The following is a 14,168-nucleotide window of genomic DNA, read 5'->3' on the forward strand; positions in this document are numbered from 1 at the left end:
TACTATGAGGCGCAGGAAGGGGGATGAGGGGGAAAAAGAAAAAAAAAAAGGGAAAAGGAAAAAGGAAAAAGAAAAAAAGAGAGAGAGAGAGTTATGTACTTGTAGCAGTGGGGCTACATATCTCTTCATTTCCAGCAATGAAAAACTAATTATCAAATGTAGTAGGTCTGTCTCTCTTGGTTGGAAACTCCAACAACTATAGTGACTTTTGTGTTGAATTATGGAATGTAATCAAGGTAAAGAAAAAATGAAGTGAAATTCATTAGTTATACAGTAGGGGGTAGGGGGTGGGGGCGGGGGGTATACTGGGGTTTCTGGTGGTGGAATATGGGCACTGGTGAAGGGATAGGTGTTTGAATATTGTATAACTGACATATAAACCTGCGAACTTTGTAACTTTCCACATGGTGATTTAATAAAAATAAAAAAATAAAAGAAAAGAAATAGATGAGATATCAAAAAAAAAAATTATCGGTCCCTCCAGTAAATATGTGTAAGAACAGAGATAAGTGAGAGTCCAGCCTACCACAGTCATAAACACAAACACATGTATGAATGTGAAACTCCAAATATATATATATATATATACATACATATATATATATATATAAAACTGATGTACTGATGTGCTTTATTGGACATAAAATATATCTCAATAAAAATATAAAGGTTGGGTCAGAGAGGTAGTACAGCAGGTAAGGTGCTTGATTCATAGCTGCTTCTCTCCTCTAAACATCCACCAAATCCCTCACTACTTTCTGAGTATCTCTATGTATACAGAACAGTGTGCCATAAACCACACCACTTTGGGTTTTTTTGTTTTGTTGTTTTTTTTTTTTGTGGGTCACACCCGGCAATGCACAGGGGCTACTCCTGGCTCATGCACTCAGGAATTAGTCCTGGCGGTTCTCCGGGAACCATAAGGTATGCTGGGAATCAAACCCCCAGTTTGGCCGCGTGCAAAGCAAACACCCTTCCCACTGCGCTATTGCTCCAGCCCCTAAACCACACCACATCTGTGCTCAATTCAGGCCCTGTCGGTTGCAGGTATACCATGCAAAGCCCCTCCTAGTGGCCATCCCTAGGAACACCCAGGAACATCCCGGATGGGCAGGACTATAGAAGAGAAGGTCAGAGGTGGTAGTGGGGTGGGGCCTTCCTGAGAAATCTCACAGGAAAAAGTGTGAGGCGGGGCTGGAGAGCTAGTAGAGCAGATGAGGCCGGCCCAGGTTCAACTGCAGCATCCCATCTGGTCTCCCAAACACCGCTAGGAGTGAGTCATGAGTGCAGAGCCAGGAGTGACCCCTGAGCATTGCAGGGTATGGCTCACAAACAGAAGGGGGGGAAAAAGTGTGAAGAATATGACTGGAGCGATAGTACAGTGGGTAGGGCATTTGCCTTGCACCCCAGCTGACCCAGGTTCAATCCCCAGCAACCCCTGGGGTCCCCCCAAGCACCATCAGGAGCGATTCCTAAGCACAGAGTCAGGAGTAACCCCTGAGCATTGCAGGTTGTGGCCCAAACACCCCCCAAAAAAAGAAAAAGTGTGAAGAATGCAAGTAGGAGATAAAGCATCTACTAACACTTCAGTTGTGGAGTGGAAGCCTAAACTGAGCAAAGTCAAGTGGTAAGTATTCCCATGGGGGCTTTGCATACCAGATCTTTGAAATGAGTAAACTCATGGCTGGACAGATAGTACAAGAGGCTAAGTACTTGCCTCAGTTCAATCTCTGGTACCACATGGCCCACAAAGAGGTCCACCCAGTCCAAACCTGAAGGTGCCCGCTGAGGTGGCCCGTGTAACCTCCAGTCCGCCTCCCCCGGCCCCCCCCCCCCCCCGTCAGAGCAGCCCTGCAGTGAAGTGCTGGCCCAGCAAGTGTTGGCCAAACATCACCGGGAGTGGCCCCTGGGCCACCAGAGCACCATTTAGGAGGTGTCCCAAAAACAAATAAAGTAGAATAAAAGTAGTAATGCGTTGAGTTGAAGTAGGCCAATCTCTTCCTCATTTCCTCACTGAGAAAAGACTAGGAGGAACGTGGCTCAGTGGTAGAAGACTTGCCTCACATGTAGAAAGCCCTGGACTGCATCCCCAGCACCTCCAAAAAAAAAGGGGGGGGATTTTTCATGGCATATAACAATAGATGCCAGAGATACAAAGACAGACTGACTGCATCTGGACTATAAAGTCTACTTAGCCCACACAATATTTTTGTTTTGTTTTGTTTTTTTACTTTTTGGGTCACACCCGGCAATGCTCAGGGATTAGTCCTAGCTCTGCACTCAGGAATCACTCCTGGAGATGTTCAGGGGACCATGTGGGATGCTGAGAATTGAACCCAGGTCGGCCGCGTGCAAGGCAAATGCCCTACCCGCTGTGCTATCGATCCAGCCCCTATTTCTAAGTTTTTTACTTAAGACCAACCAAAGGTTTGAAATCTGGAAATGTCACATTTAAAAATTAAAATGTTTTTTTTTTTCCATGGGGAGGAAAAAACAACAAACTATTCTGTCTCCATTTCTTTTCTTCTTTTCTTCTATTTTTCTGGTTTTGGGGCCACACGCAGCAGTACTCGGGGCTTACTCCCAGCTCTGCACTCAGGGATCTCTCTTGGAGGGCTTGGGACCATATGAGTGCCATGGATCAAACCTGGGTAGGCGGCACGCAAGGCAAGTTCCTCACCCGATGTACTATCTCTCCGCTCCTCCATTATTTCTTTGTAAAAGTTTATTTATAGGACCTGTGCATTGATTCTTCCCTAAATCCTCCAGACAGCCTCTGGCCCTACTCACACTTGGGTCTTGGCCCAGTGATACTGGTTTTGAACTTCTGGCATCCAGAACTATAAGAAATAAAGCTGTGGTGTCTTAAACCACTAAATTTGTAGAATTATATATAACTAATTGCAAAGACAAAACATATACACTTTTATATTAATTTCATTCTTTTTCTTTTAATAATACCTAACATCAGCAGATCAAAATCACCAGGACCGCCCAGAGATGAACCAAGAGCCGCGGCACGAGAAGCAGAGCCTCCGCGCCTACTGACTGTGATCCTGAGGTCTCCTAACCCATTTTGGCACCAGAGCAGATTCTTGCAGCCATCCATTTTGACTGTGAACTGAGCTAAAATATTAGAAACCCAAAACCGCGCGGCCGCTATTGCGGCCGCGCGGACTCCAAGTCTTCACTTTTACCAAGGAAGAGAAATTATTAGATGATGCTTATTCAGCATCCCTGATTGTTGGGGAAAATTTCCAATCAACAATAGTGAGTTCTGTATGGAAATATGAAATGTACTCAATATATAGAGAGAATAATGGGAATATCATTAGGTACTTAGTTGGGGGGTGGGGTGGGAGGGGGGTGTATTGGGGTTCTTGGTGGTGGAACGGGTGCACTGGTGAAGGGATGGTGGTTTAATCAGTATTTGACTGTGACTTAAACCTGAAAGCTTTGTATTTTTTTTCTTGTTTTCATGGTGGTTCAATAAAATATTTCTTTAAAAAAAAAAAATTAAAAAAAAAAAATCACCAGGAATATGTGTTAAAATAGAGGGCTAGGGCCAGAGTGAGAGAACAAGTGGGGAAGGCACCTGCCTTGCACGTGCCCAGCCTGGGCCCTGTCCCGAGCAGCTCTATGGTTCCCTGAGCCCACCAAGAGTGAGCCCTGAGTACAGAGCCAGTGGTAAACATTAGGCACTGCTGGGTGTGGTCCCAGAACAAGAGCAAACAGAGGTTTGGGCCTTGCTGCCCAGAATTTCTGATCAAATAAAGGAAGGAAATTTCAATTCTAGCAAGATCCCTGAAAATGCTACAGCCACTAGTTCAGAGACAACACCGAAAATAACTGCTATCCACGAACCCAGCGTTTTTGACTTAAAACATGGGCTGGAGCAATAGTACAAGGGCAAGGGCACACAGCCTTGCACACGGCCAACCGGAGTTAAATCCGAGGCACCCCACATGGTCCCCGCCAGGAGTGACCCTCAAGCACACCCAAAAATTAAATATAATAATAATAACAGTAATTATAATAAAACATTTCTATGGCCAACTTTTATACACATTCCTTGAATATCTCTAGAGCACAGATATCGAACAGAACTTTCAATAATGGTGGATATATTCTACACAAAATGCTATTCCACATGGTAGGCATTAGCCACATAAATATTGAGCATGTCTGAGAGAATGATTTACTTTGTAATTGTATTAAATTTTAGCCATATATAGCTAAGAGCTATCAAATGGGACAGCATAGCTCTAAAGACACCTTTAGCATCCAAGCAGATGGGACAGTGTGGGTAGAAGACAACTCTTACATGAGCATAAGCAGAAAAACCCAGAACTAAACACATAAGGTCTAACTGACTTTTTTCATACAAACATCTCCTTTCAAATTTTCAATTGTATCCAGAAATAACCATGCTTATGAAAGGAGGAAAAAAAAAGTTTTTGCAACACCAACCAAACTCAGGCCTAAACCCATTCAAGAAAAGAAGGAAGGGAGGGAGAAAAGGAGGGAGGAAGAAAGAAAGAAAGAAAGAAAGAAAGAAAGAAAGAAAGAAAGAAAGAAAGAAAGAAAGAAAGAAAGAAAGAAAGAAAGAAAGAAAGAAAGAAAGAAAGAAAGAAAGAAAGAAAGAAAGAAAGAAAGGTATAAATAATCAAGCTCATTCCTTTTATTACCTTTTATTCTCTTGGGAATTACAGTCACCCAATCTGGTCCACTGGAGTTGATTGGCATTTTGATATTGATACCACTTTATGAGGAATAAAAAGAGCACAATCTTAGATTTAGGAACATTTATTTTCCATTATGCATCTTTATTTGAAAATTAGAAATGGGTATCATTTCACAAGACCTCACTAAGAAAAAGTCTTATAAATGCTAGTCAGCACAAACTAAATTAAGTCTTCATAAAAAAGGAGATTACCCATAAAAAGGAGTTTCTATGGATATATAAACAGAACAAGAATTAAATAGGTTCCTAATTTTTTTTCACTGCTAAATTATAAACTTTTGTTCATATTACTTACCCACTTTGGACTCAAAGAATGGCCCATAGCGATGAGAATGTCTATTTTATAACCTAGTTGTCAGACCCCAAGTCTCTAACCTTGCCCTGAGGTAGGGTAGGTCTTACAGAGAACACCAGTTCATCATTACTGTGTCTCTGTAGTAGCTGTTCTCCTTACTAAAACATGGACTCCTTGAAGTCACAGATTGCCTTATTCATCAAATGTCTTGGTACAGTAATCAATGACAAATGTCCCAAATGTGATCATTGCATGATAGTTATATGTTGCAGAAAGTCCATGTTCCAAGGAGACTCTTTCTCTTGGGATGTTGTACTCCGAAGTTACAAAGAGACACACAGACAGACCCATATACAGAGAGAAAGCAAATATACCTAGAGCAAAATCACTAACAATAGTGAATCTCCACTAAAGATATGCTCATTGTTATTCTTCAAACGTTTCTAAAGATTTAAAGTTTATGCTGTTTTGCTTTGTTATGTTCTTTGGTGCCAAGGACTAAACCCAGAATCTCACACATGTGAGGCAAATACCCCCACAGAGCCACATCTCCAGACCAAGTGTGAAGATTTTTTTTAAATACAAAGCTAGAAGAAAAAGTATATAAATAATTCTAAAATAAGAGGTAAGTTATTGGGGCTGGATTGATAGCACAGCAGGCAGGCCGACCCGGGTTCGATTCCCAGAATCCCACATGGTCCCCTGAGCACTGTCAGGAGTTATTTCTGAGTGCAGAGCCAGGAGTAATCTCTGTGCATTACTGGGTATGACCCAAAAAGTGAAAAAAAAAAAAAAGAGGTAAGTTATTCATGGGATAAGTTCATTCTTTCAAGAGGTCTTCCCTTATAGTCACAGGGGCTTGTAAGCAAAGTTCTGTTGTTCTTTCTGAGGGCTAGAAAGACAGTACAGTGGACAGGGCACTCGTCTTGCACACCGCAGACCTGGGTTCAATCCAGCACCCCTGAAGGTCCCCTGAAACTGCCAGGAGTGATCCCTAAACTCAGAACCAGGAATAAAGCCCAGAGCGCCACTGAGTCTGGCCCCGAAATAAACAAACCAAAAAAAAAAAACCACCACTGGGGCTAGAGTGATAGCACAGCGGGTAGGGCGTTTGCCTTGCACACAGCTGACCCAGGTTCGAATCCCAGCATTCCATATGGTCTCCCGCACACTGCCAGGGGTAATTCCTGAGTGCAGAGCCAGGAGTAACCCCTTGTGAATCACCGGGTGTGACCCAAAAAGCAAAAAAAAAAAAAAAATGTAAAAAACCCACCACATTTATTGTAAAGAATAAAGCCAGAGATAACCCAAGAGAAACAGTACAGGGAGCTTGGCTTACCCAGAACCACCCAGGCTTAACCCTCAGATAGCAAGGAGTAAACCCTGAACCCAGCTGAGCATGGCCCCAAAAGCAAAGACTCTTTTAATATTAAAATAAAGAGGGGGAAGAGAGATTGCTCAGTGAGTTAAGGTGCTTGCCTTGCACACTCCTGATCCAGGTTCACTTCTGGGCTCCCCTTAGGCACACCTAAGCCCTGCCAGAAGTGATCTCTGAGCACAGAGCCAGGAGTAAGCCTTGAGCACTGCCAGGTGTTCCCTCTTCTGAAGAATAAGAAATAAGGAACAAACTGGAGCAACAGTTCAAGTGGCAGAGCATGACCCTAGTATGTGCAAGGCTCCTACATGGCATTGCTGGTTATGGCCCTGGTAGCCCTCAAGCACCTTCCTGGCCCAGCAGTCCTAGAGACCCAAAGCCGATGAGCCAAGCATCACCGGGGCTAGCCCCTATTTAAAAATAGAAGAAAAGGGGCTGGAGCAATAGCACATCAGGTAGGGCATTTGCCTTGCACTTGGCCAACCCAGGTTCGATTCCCAGCATCCTATATGGTCCCCTGAGCACCACCAGGAGTGATTCCTGAGTGCAGAGCCAGGAGTAGCCCCTGTGCATTGCCAGGTGTAACCCAAAAAAATGAAAAAGAAGAAAAAAAGGGGAAAGAATAAAGATCAGCTTGCTTTGTCATTTAGGGAACTCAAGACCAAGACTAAATTAATTTAGTTTGGGGGTCAAGAAAATTAGAAAAAAAATGTAGCATTGTAGGGGCTGGAGTGATAGTACAGCGGGTAGGTTGTTTGCCTTGCATGCAGCTGACCCAGGTTCAATTCCCAGCATCCCATATGGTCCCCCAAGCATGCCAGGAGTAATTCCTGTGTGCAGAGTCAGGAGTAACCCCTGTGCATTGCTGGGTGTGATCCAAAAAGGAAAAAAAATGTAGCATTGTAGCATTGTCATCCTGTTGTTCATCAATTTGCTCAAGCAGGCACAAGTAATGTCTCCATTGGGAGACTTGTTACTGTTTTTGGCATATCGAATACACCACGGATAGCTTACCAGGCTCTGCCGTGCGGGTGGGATACTCTCAGTAGCTTGCCGGGCTCTCCAAGAGAGACGGAGGAATCGAACCTAGGTCAGCCGTATGCAAGGCAAACACCTTACCTGCTGTGCTATTGCTCCAGTTCAGAAAAAAAATCACTGTCACTGTCATCCTGTTGCTCATCGATTTGCTTGAGCGGGCACCAGTAATGTCTCCATCATGAGACTTGTTGTTACTGTTTTGACTTATCGAATATGCCACAGGTAGCTTGCCAGGCTCTGCCCTGTGGGCAAGATACTCTTGGTAGCTTGCTGGGCTCTCCGAGAGGGGTGGAGGAATTGAACCCGGTTGGCCACGTGCAAGGCAAACGCCCTGCCACTGTGCTATCACTCCAGCCCAGAAAAAAAGTAAAAATATATAATTTTTCTTATAAATTAACTCAAGACCAATTTGTAAATCAAGCAACTCTATGAACCACCAAGGAAGAAAGGGGAGAAAAGGGTTCTAAATTTAATTTTCTAACATATTTAGGCCTTGAATTCCAAATAATATGCCTACAAAGAGCTGGAACTCACGTGTCCCTGCTCCTGGCTCCCCATGGAATACCAGAGGAAGTCACCTCTAAGGTTCCAATCCCCACCAGCATCAGCGCTGGGTGTGGCCCAAAGATCAGACATACAGCACTGAAGGCACTCACGTTGCAGGCAGATCCCTGAGCAGAGCCCAGAGTAAGCCCTGGGCACATGGGTATGGCCCAAAACAAAATAATAATTAGAAAACAAATAAATATACAGAGAATATATTTTTTGTCTTTTTCTTTTCAAAGAAAAGAACAAAGGCTGGTGAAAACCTTCAGCATTTTAACAGAGTAAAGGATGCAAAAACATAAAACCAGAACCGAGATCCTGGTCAAATGTCAAATGCTTGATTGAACTCTTTAAAAACTGTGCCCTCTAACCCTGTTTCCCAGCAAACCTCCAAATGAGTAGTAGTTTTTTATGTCTCTCTTACAAAGCACCATCATCAGGATATTCAAGTAGAAAAAAGGACAGCTATCATTTTATTCTCTGAATTCATAGTTTGGATTTGTTTGTAAATTTTAATGGTGGAATTGGTCTTAGAAAATATTTTAAATTTTTCTAAATTTTTTAACATTTTTTCTAATTTTCTAACCTTTTTTTTCTAGTTTTCTAACATTTTTTTCTAATTTTCTAATTTTCTAGCTAATTTAATTCTCTAACCTTTCTCCCATCCCCCCTTAAAGTCTGAGTAAATTACAAAGCTATGCTTCCTCCTAGGCTACTAAGTTAACTAACAACCCACCTCTCAGTGGGAGTAACTGAGCAGTCTCCAGGCTTAAAAAGCACACAGCACTGAAATAATCTGCTCTCAGTCGGTCATTTATAAATAAAGCTTGCTTGAGATCTGAGAGCAGGATTGGAACTAAATGACCAGGGATTTAACTCAAAATGTTGCAATGCATGCTTTGCACATAGGTGGCCTGGGTTCCCCCCACACCATCTGGTCTCTCAAGTGCCACAGGAGAGGCCACCAAGAACAGAACCCAAGAACTGCCAGGAAGCACGCCACCCACACCCACACCCACCATCACACACACACGCAAAAAAAAACCAAAAAATCCCTCAAGAAAACAGTCTACTGAACCATACGAAAAAGTAGGCAGAGAATACAGTGAGTCATTGGCTCCCCCTGCTGGTTCTCTAAAAGTATGACATGAGTTCGTCAAAACGTTATTTCTGAAAGTTGATTCCAAAGGTGGAAAATCAAATCATAAGATTTTATTTGAGGCGCTCCCATAAAGTAGATAACTTATGGCAGGAAATTTTTCCCCACTTAGTAATGACTGTACATTTATTAAAAAAAAAGTTTAAGGTAGTCCAGAGAGATAATACAATCTCTCTGGACTACCTTAAAATTTTTTTAAGTTGCCTTTCATAGCCGGCCATGGCTCTATCTCTGGCATTCCATATGTCCCCCTGAAAACCTTCCTTAATGCAGAGTCAGGAGTAAACCCTGAGCATCTCTGAGTGTGACCCAAAAACAAAACACAAAAAACAAAAAAGTGTTTAAGGTGCTAGATGTCATCATCATCATCATCATCCCGTTGATCGTCGAATGTACTTGACAAAAATATACCTCTACCAAGAATGTTCAAAATGTATATACATCACTTAAAAATAAAAATAATTTTTCTTGACTGTTAAGGAGCAGGGTGGGAGTGGGAGTGTAAAAGGGAATCCAAGGACATTGGTGGAGAGAAGCTGACACTGGTGGTGTGGGATTGGTACTGGAACATCACATACCTGAAAATTTGTTATGAACAGCTTTGTTAATGATGATGACTTACTAAAAAAATAATAATAATATGTGAAAGTACTGCACTGTTGCACTATCGTCCCATTCATCGATTTGCTCTTGGGGGCACCAGTAACGTCTCCATTGTGAGACTTGTTACTGTTTTTGGCATATCGAATACACGGGTAGCTGCTGTGCGGGCGGGATACTCTTGGTAGCTTGCCAGGCTCTCCAAGAGAAACAGAGGGATGGCTTCTCAGCCTTTTGGCTAAGATCAAGTGTAAGAGGGACAGAGGAATCGAACCCAGATTGGCCACATGCAAGGCAAACGCCCTTCCCACTGTGCTATCGCTCCAGTTCTTTTCCTATTAGGACTCCAATTTTCGAGTCTAATTTTTCCCCAGAATCTCAACTTCTCGTCACTAATTTGAGAACTGGAAGGAAAGGTCTGACATCACAGTCTCCTGGTTTCGTCCTCAAGCTCCTCATACACTGCCGTCTGGTTCAAAAGTATTATTTTGAAAGTATTAAAAATTAAAAATAGTGGGGCTGGAGCAATAGCACAGCGGGTAGGGCGTTTGCCTTGCACGCAGCCGACCCGGGTTCGATTCCCAGCATCCCGTATGGTCCCCTGAGCACCGCCAGGGGTAATTCCTGAGTGCAGAGCCAGGAGTAGCCCCTGTGCATCGCCAGGTGTGACCCAAAAAGCAAAAAAAAAAATTTAAAATAGGGCTAAAGAGAGAGCACAGCAGGTAATGCACTTGGCTTGCACACAGCCAACCCAGGTTCGATCCCTGGCACCACACATTTTTCTTGTTTTGTTTTGTGGCTACACCTGGCGATGCTCCTGGTGGTGCTCGGGAGGCCAGACAGGATGCTGGGGATTGAACCCAGGTCTGCCACATGCAAGGCAAGTGTCCTACCCACTGTACTATCACTTCAATTCACGCATTGTTCAATTCTTTCAAATAATCGCATTTGGAAGTGAGCAGAGTTGGACCACACCCAGCAACGCTCTGGAGATTCTCAAAGCTCTGTCAGGAGTTACTCGAAATTATGCTCAGGGGACTCTGCGGTGCCAGGATTGGCCACATGCCAGGTAAGCACCTTCACCACCATGCTATCTCTCCAGCCAAGTTGTACTTTTCTTAACATAGTAGCCGTTATAACTATTTATTTATTTTGGTTTTGTTTGTTTTGTTTTGGTGCCACGCCTGATGGGGCACACAGCTTACTCCTAACTCTGTGCTCAGGGATCATTCCTGGTGGCGCTCAGAGGACCATAGGCAGTTCAAGGGACTGAATACAGATCGGCCACACGGGAGGCCGCCTACTGTACTATCTCTCTGGCCCATGGATGTCATTTTACTTCCCAGGATGTCATTTTACTTTACATTTCTATGTTTTGTTTGTTTCTGGGTCACATCCACCTGCGCTCCAGGCTTGCTCCTGGCTCAGGGATCACTCTGGGGCTTTGGGGACCCTATGAGGTGCTAGGGGTTGAAGCCAGGTTAGACACATGCAAGGCAAAGTGCTTCACCCACTACGCCATCTCTCTGGCCCCACCTTTCTATAGACTGCTCAAGAAAATGGATATTTTTAACATTCCATTCTGCACATCATTCCACATATAGAGCACTCCATAATTTTTTTTATCTATACTCAAAGAAAAAGGAATTTGTGCACAATAATCTGATAAATTTAGCTTGCACTTCAAGCCCATGCTCTTCCCTGAACTTGCATCTCGTTTGTTGGTCTCTGTATCTTTGCTTATTTCCACTCTGGAGAAACCTGTGTTCCCTCTCTCCAACATGTACTTCTCTCTTTCTCTCCCCTCCCATCTTTCTAGATGAATTTCAAGGAAAACTACTGTGCTTCACCCCCCCAAAAAAAGAATGTGAGAAATTCAAGAACTGCTTTGTTTTGTTTGGGGCCATAGCAGTGGCACTCGGGGGTTACTCTCAGATGCTGCTGGGGGTGGGGATGGACAGGGGGTCCCCAGCACTGCTCAAAGGACCATGCAGTGTCTGGGATCAACCCATGCAAAGCATGTGCCAAGTCCATTGAGCTATCTCTTCAGCCCTCAGCAGGTTTTAACTTGAAATAATAATAGTAATAATTTGCTATTGTATTTCTTATTTCCTATGCTTATCCTCAAATCAACCAGTCATATGCCATATTCAGGAATGATTCTATCATAATAGGAATGATTTCAATTCACATTTTAAAATGTTTTAAATTTAAAAAAATTTTAAATGCATAATATTCATTTTCTTTTAATTTTCTAATGCATAACACAAAGTTAAAACACAAGTCTAATGACAAGACCTCTAGCAACCCTGTTCTTGATTGATTTTTATTTGAATCTGTTATGGGAAAAACTTATCTTGTTAATCCAACTATAAAGATGCTTTGTAGTTCTGAAGTAAAACATAAATGTGAGGATATAATAAGAAAAAAAAGTAAAAGTTCTCGGGGCTGGAGAGATAGCACAGCGGGTAGGGCGTTTGCCTTGCACGAGGCCGACCCGGGTTCAAATCCAAGCATCCCATATGTTCCCGTGAGCACGGCCAGGGGTAATTCCTGAGTGCAGAGCCAGGAGTAACCCCTGTGCATTGCCAGGTGTGACCCAAAAAGCAAAAAAAAAAGTAAAAGTTCTTTGATTAATACAAGGTAAGTTTCTAATTTTGTGGGGCTTTTTTATTAATCTCAAAATCAAAATCTGTAATTATCTTCTTATTCACCACCTCTTCTGAACTGGGTCACATTCAGAGAGATATAAGAGGCAGATAATTAAAACAAGAGTCTTATCATCAAAACAAGAGTCTCTTTGTTTTGTTGTTCTCGGGCCAACCTGGTGGTGTTCAGGGCTTACTCCTGTCTTTATTTGTTTTGTTTTCACTTGTGTCAAGCTTCCAACCGTGGACCAGTCCTCCTGTTTTTCCTGGCCTTATTACTCCTGTTTTTTTTTAGAGGTTCTCATGGGACCATATGGGCTCAAACTGGGTCAGCCACATGCAGAGTGATCTCTCTAGCCTCTGTACCACCTCTCCAGCCCCCACACAATCTTCTAAATGGGGGGGAGGGGGAGGAGTCTCCTAAATGGGGATGCAGCTAGTGGCAAAGAACTCCAAGTCGATGCAGCACCTACCTCTGGAAGAACGCATTCTCTGCGGTTGTCAGGAGCCCCTTCAGGTACCCGCCTTTGAAATGGTTGATTCTGCTGCTGCAAGGAAGCTTCTCCGGTTTAAAGCAGAACCAAGGTTCCCCGGAATAGAGATCCGTAAAGTTACACAGGGGCTTCCCCCCGGGGAGACACACATTGCACCGAGTCGTCTCGGAAATTCTTCCTGAACGGAAGAGACTCTTGAAATAGACCCTGTCTGGTTTCTCTTCTTGGAGATGCTGAAGAACTCGGATCCCTTCGCTGGGGTGGACCAGAGATATGGACACTTTAACCTTGCCCGGCCAGAGCAAAGTGAAAATGACCTTGTAAAACCCGTTCTGATAGTCCACCACTTGGCCCACGGCCCCTGCCTGCAGCTTTGGGGAGTGGATTCTGGCCTGCAGGTAGTCGCCACCATACTTCTTGGGCCGCCTTTGAAAATCCTGCACGTGGACCAGCACCTCCAGCTGGCTGCCCACCTTGAAGAAGGTGGCCGAGTTCAAGATGACAAAATAGCTGGAAGAAGGGTCAGTGCTCTGCAAAAAGGGAACCGGGCCCACCTTGGGCAGCTGCCACTGCAGGGTGGCCAGCAAGGAGTCCTCCTCCAAACGCTCCTGGCTGGACAGTGTCTGCTGCTCATAGCCACAGTAGGGATTCCGGCTGAGTCCGGTCACCTGGGAGAAAACAAACTGGCCGCTCGGGTCGATGAACGTGGTGGAAACCGTTTCTCGGTCCAAGTACTAAAAAGAAAGACACAAACAACAGAACACAAGGCCGTTTCTTAGCACGATCTATCCAGTCATATACATCTCTGCTTCGGTTTAAATTTTAACTGAACTACTTAGGATGACGTTGTTCAGAAGCCAGAGAAGGTAGTTGGGATAGAGAAGGGGCCGCTGTGACTAGGATAGATGGAGATGGTCACTCTGGATAAGAAGTGCTGGAAGTAGGTAAAGGGATAAACATGATAACCTCTCAGTACCTGTATTGCAAGCCATAATGCCCAAAGTGAGAGGGAGAGAGAGAGAGAGAGAGAGAGAGAGAGAGAGAGAGAGAGAGAGAGAGACAGGAGTACTTGCCATAGAGCCATGTTGTTGGAAGGGGGTGGTGGGAGGAAACTGGGGACATTGGTGGTGAGAAACATAAACTGATGGAGGGATGGGTGCTGGAACATTGTGTGACTGAAACCCAATCATCAACAGCTTTGTATCTCTGTAAAAAAATAATGATGATTAAAGAAAGAGAGAGAGCTCACTGCTATAAATGGATGGACAT

General features: G+C 43.8%; 1 protein-coding gene across 8 annotated transcripts in view; it reads right to left on the reverse strand.

The window, feature by feature from the left end:
• Positions 1 to 14,168, reverse strand: part of NXPE3 (neurexophilin and PC-esterase domain family member 3) — a 52,370-nt gene that overhangs the window by 14,376 nt on the left and 23,826 nt on the right. For all 8 annotated transcript variants that reach the window (XM_055125329.1, XM_055125325.1, XM_055125323.1 and 5 more), the window contains 2 exons: positions 12,879 to 13,633; positions 4,689 to 4,762 (listed from right to left, as the gene is read on the reverse strand). In XM_055125329.1, coding sequence (XP_054981304.1) covers positions 4,689 to 4,762; positions 12,879 to 13,633 — 829 coding nt within the window. The remainder of the gene's footprint in view (positions 1 to 4,688; positions 4,763 to 12,878; positions 13,634 to 14,168) is intronic.

The sequence above is a fragment of the Sorex araneus genome, chromosome 2 (genome assembly GCF_027595985.1).
Source record: "Sorex araneus isolate mSorAra2 chromosome 2, mSorAra2.pri, whole genome shotgun sequence".
Taxonomy (NCBI): Eukaryota; Metazoa; Chordata; class Mammalia; order Eulipotyphla; family Soricidae; genus Sorex; species Sorex araneus.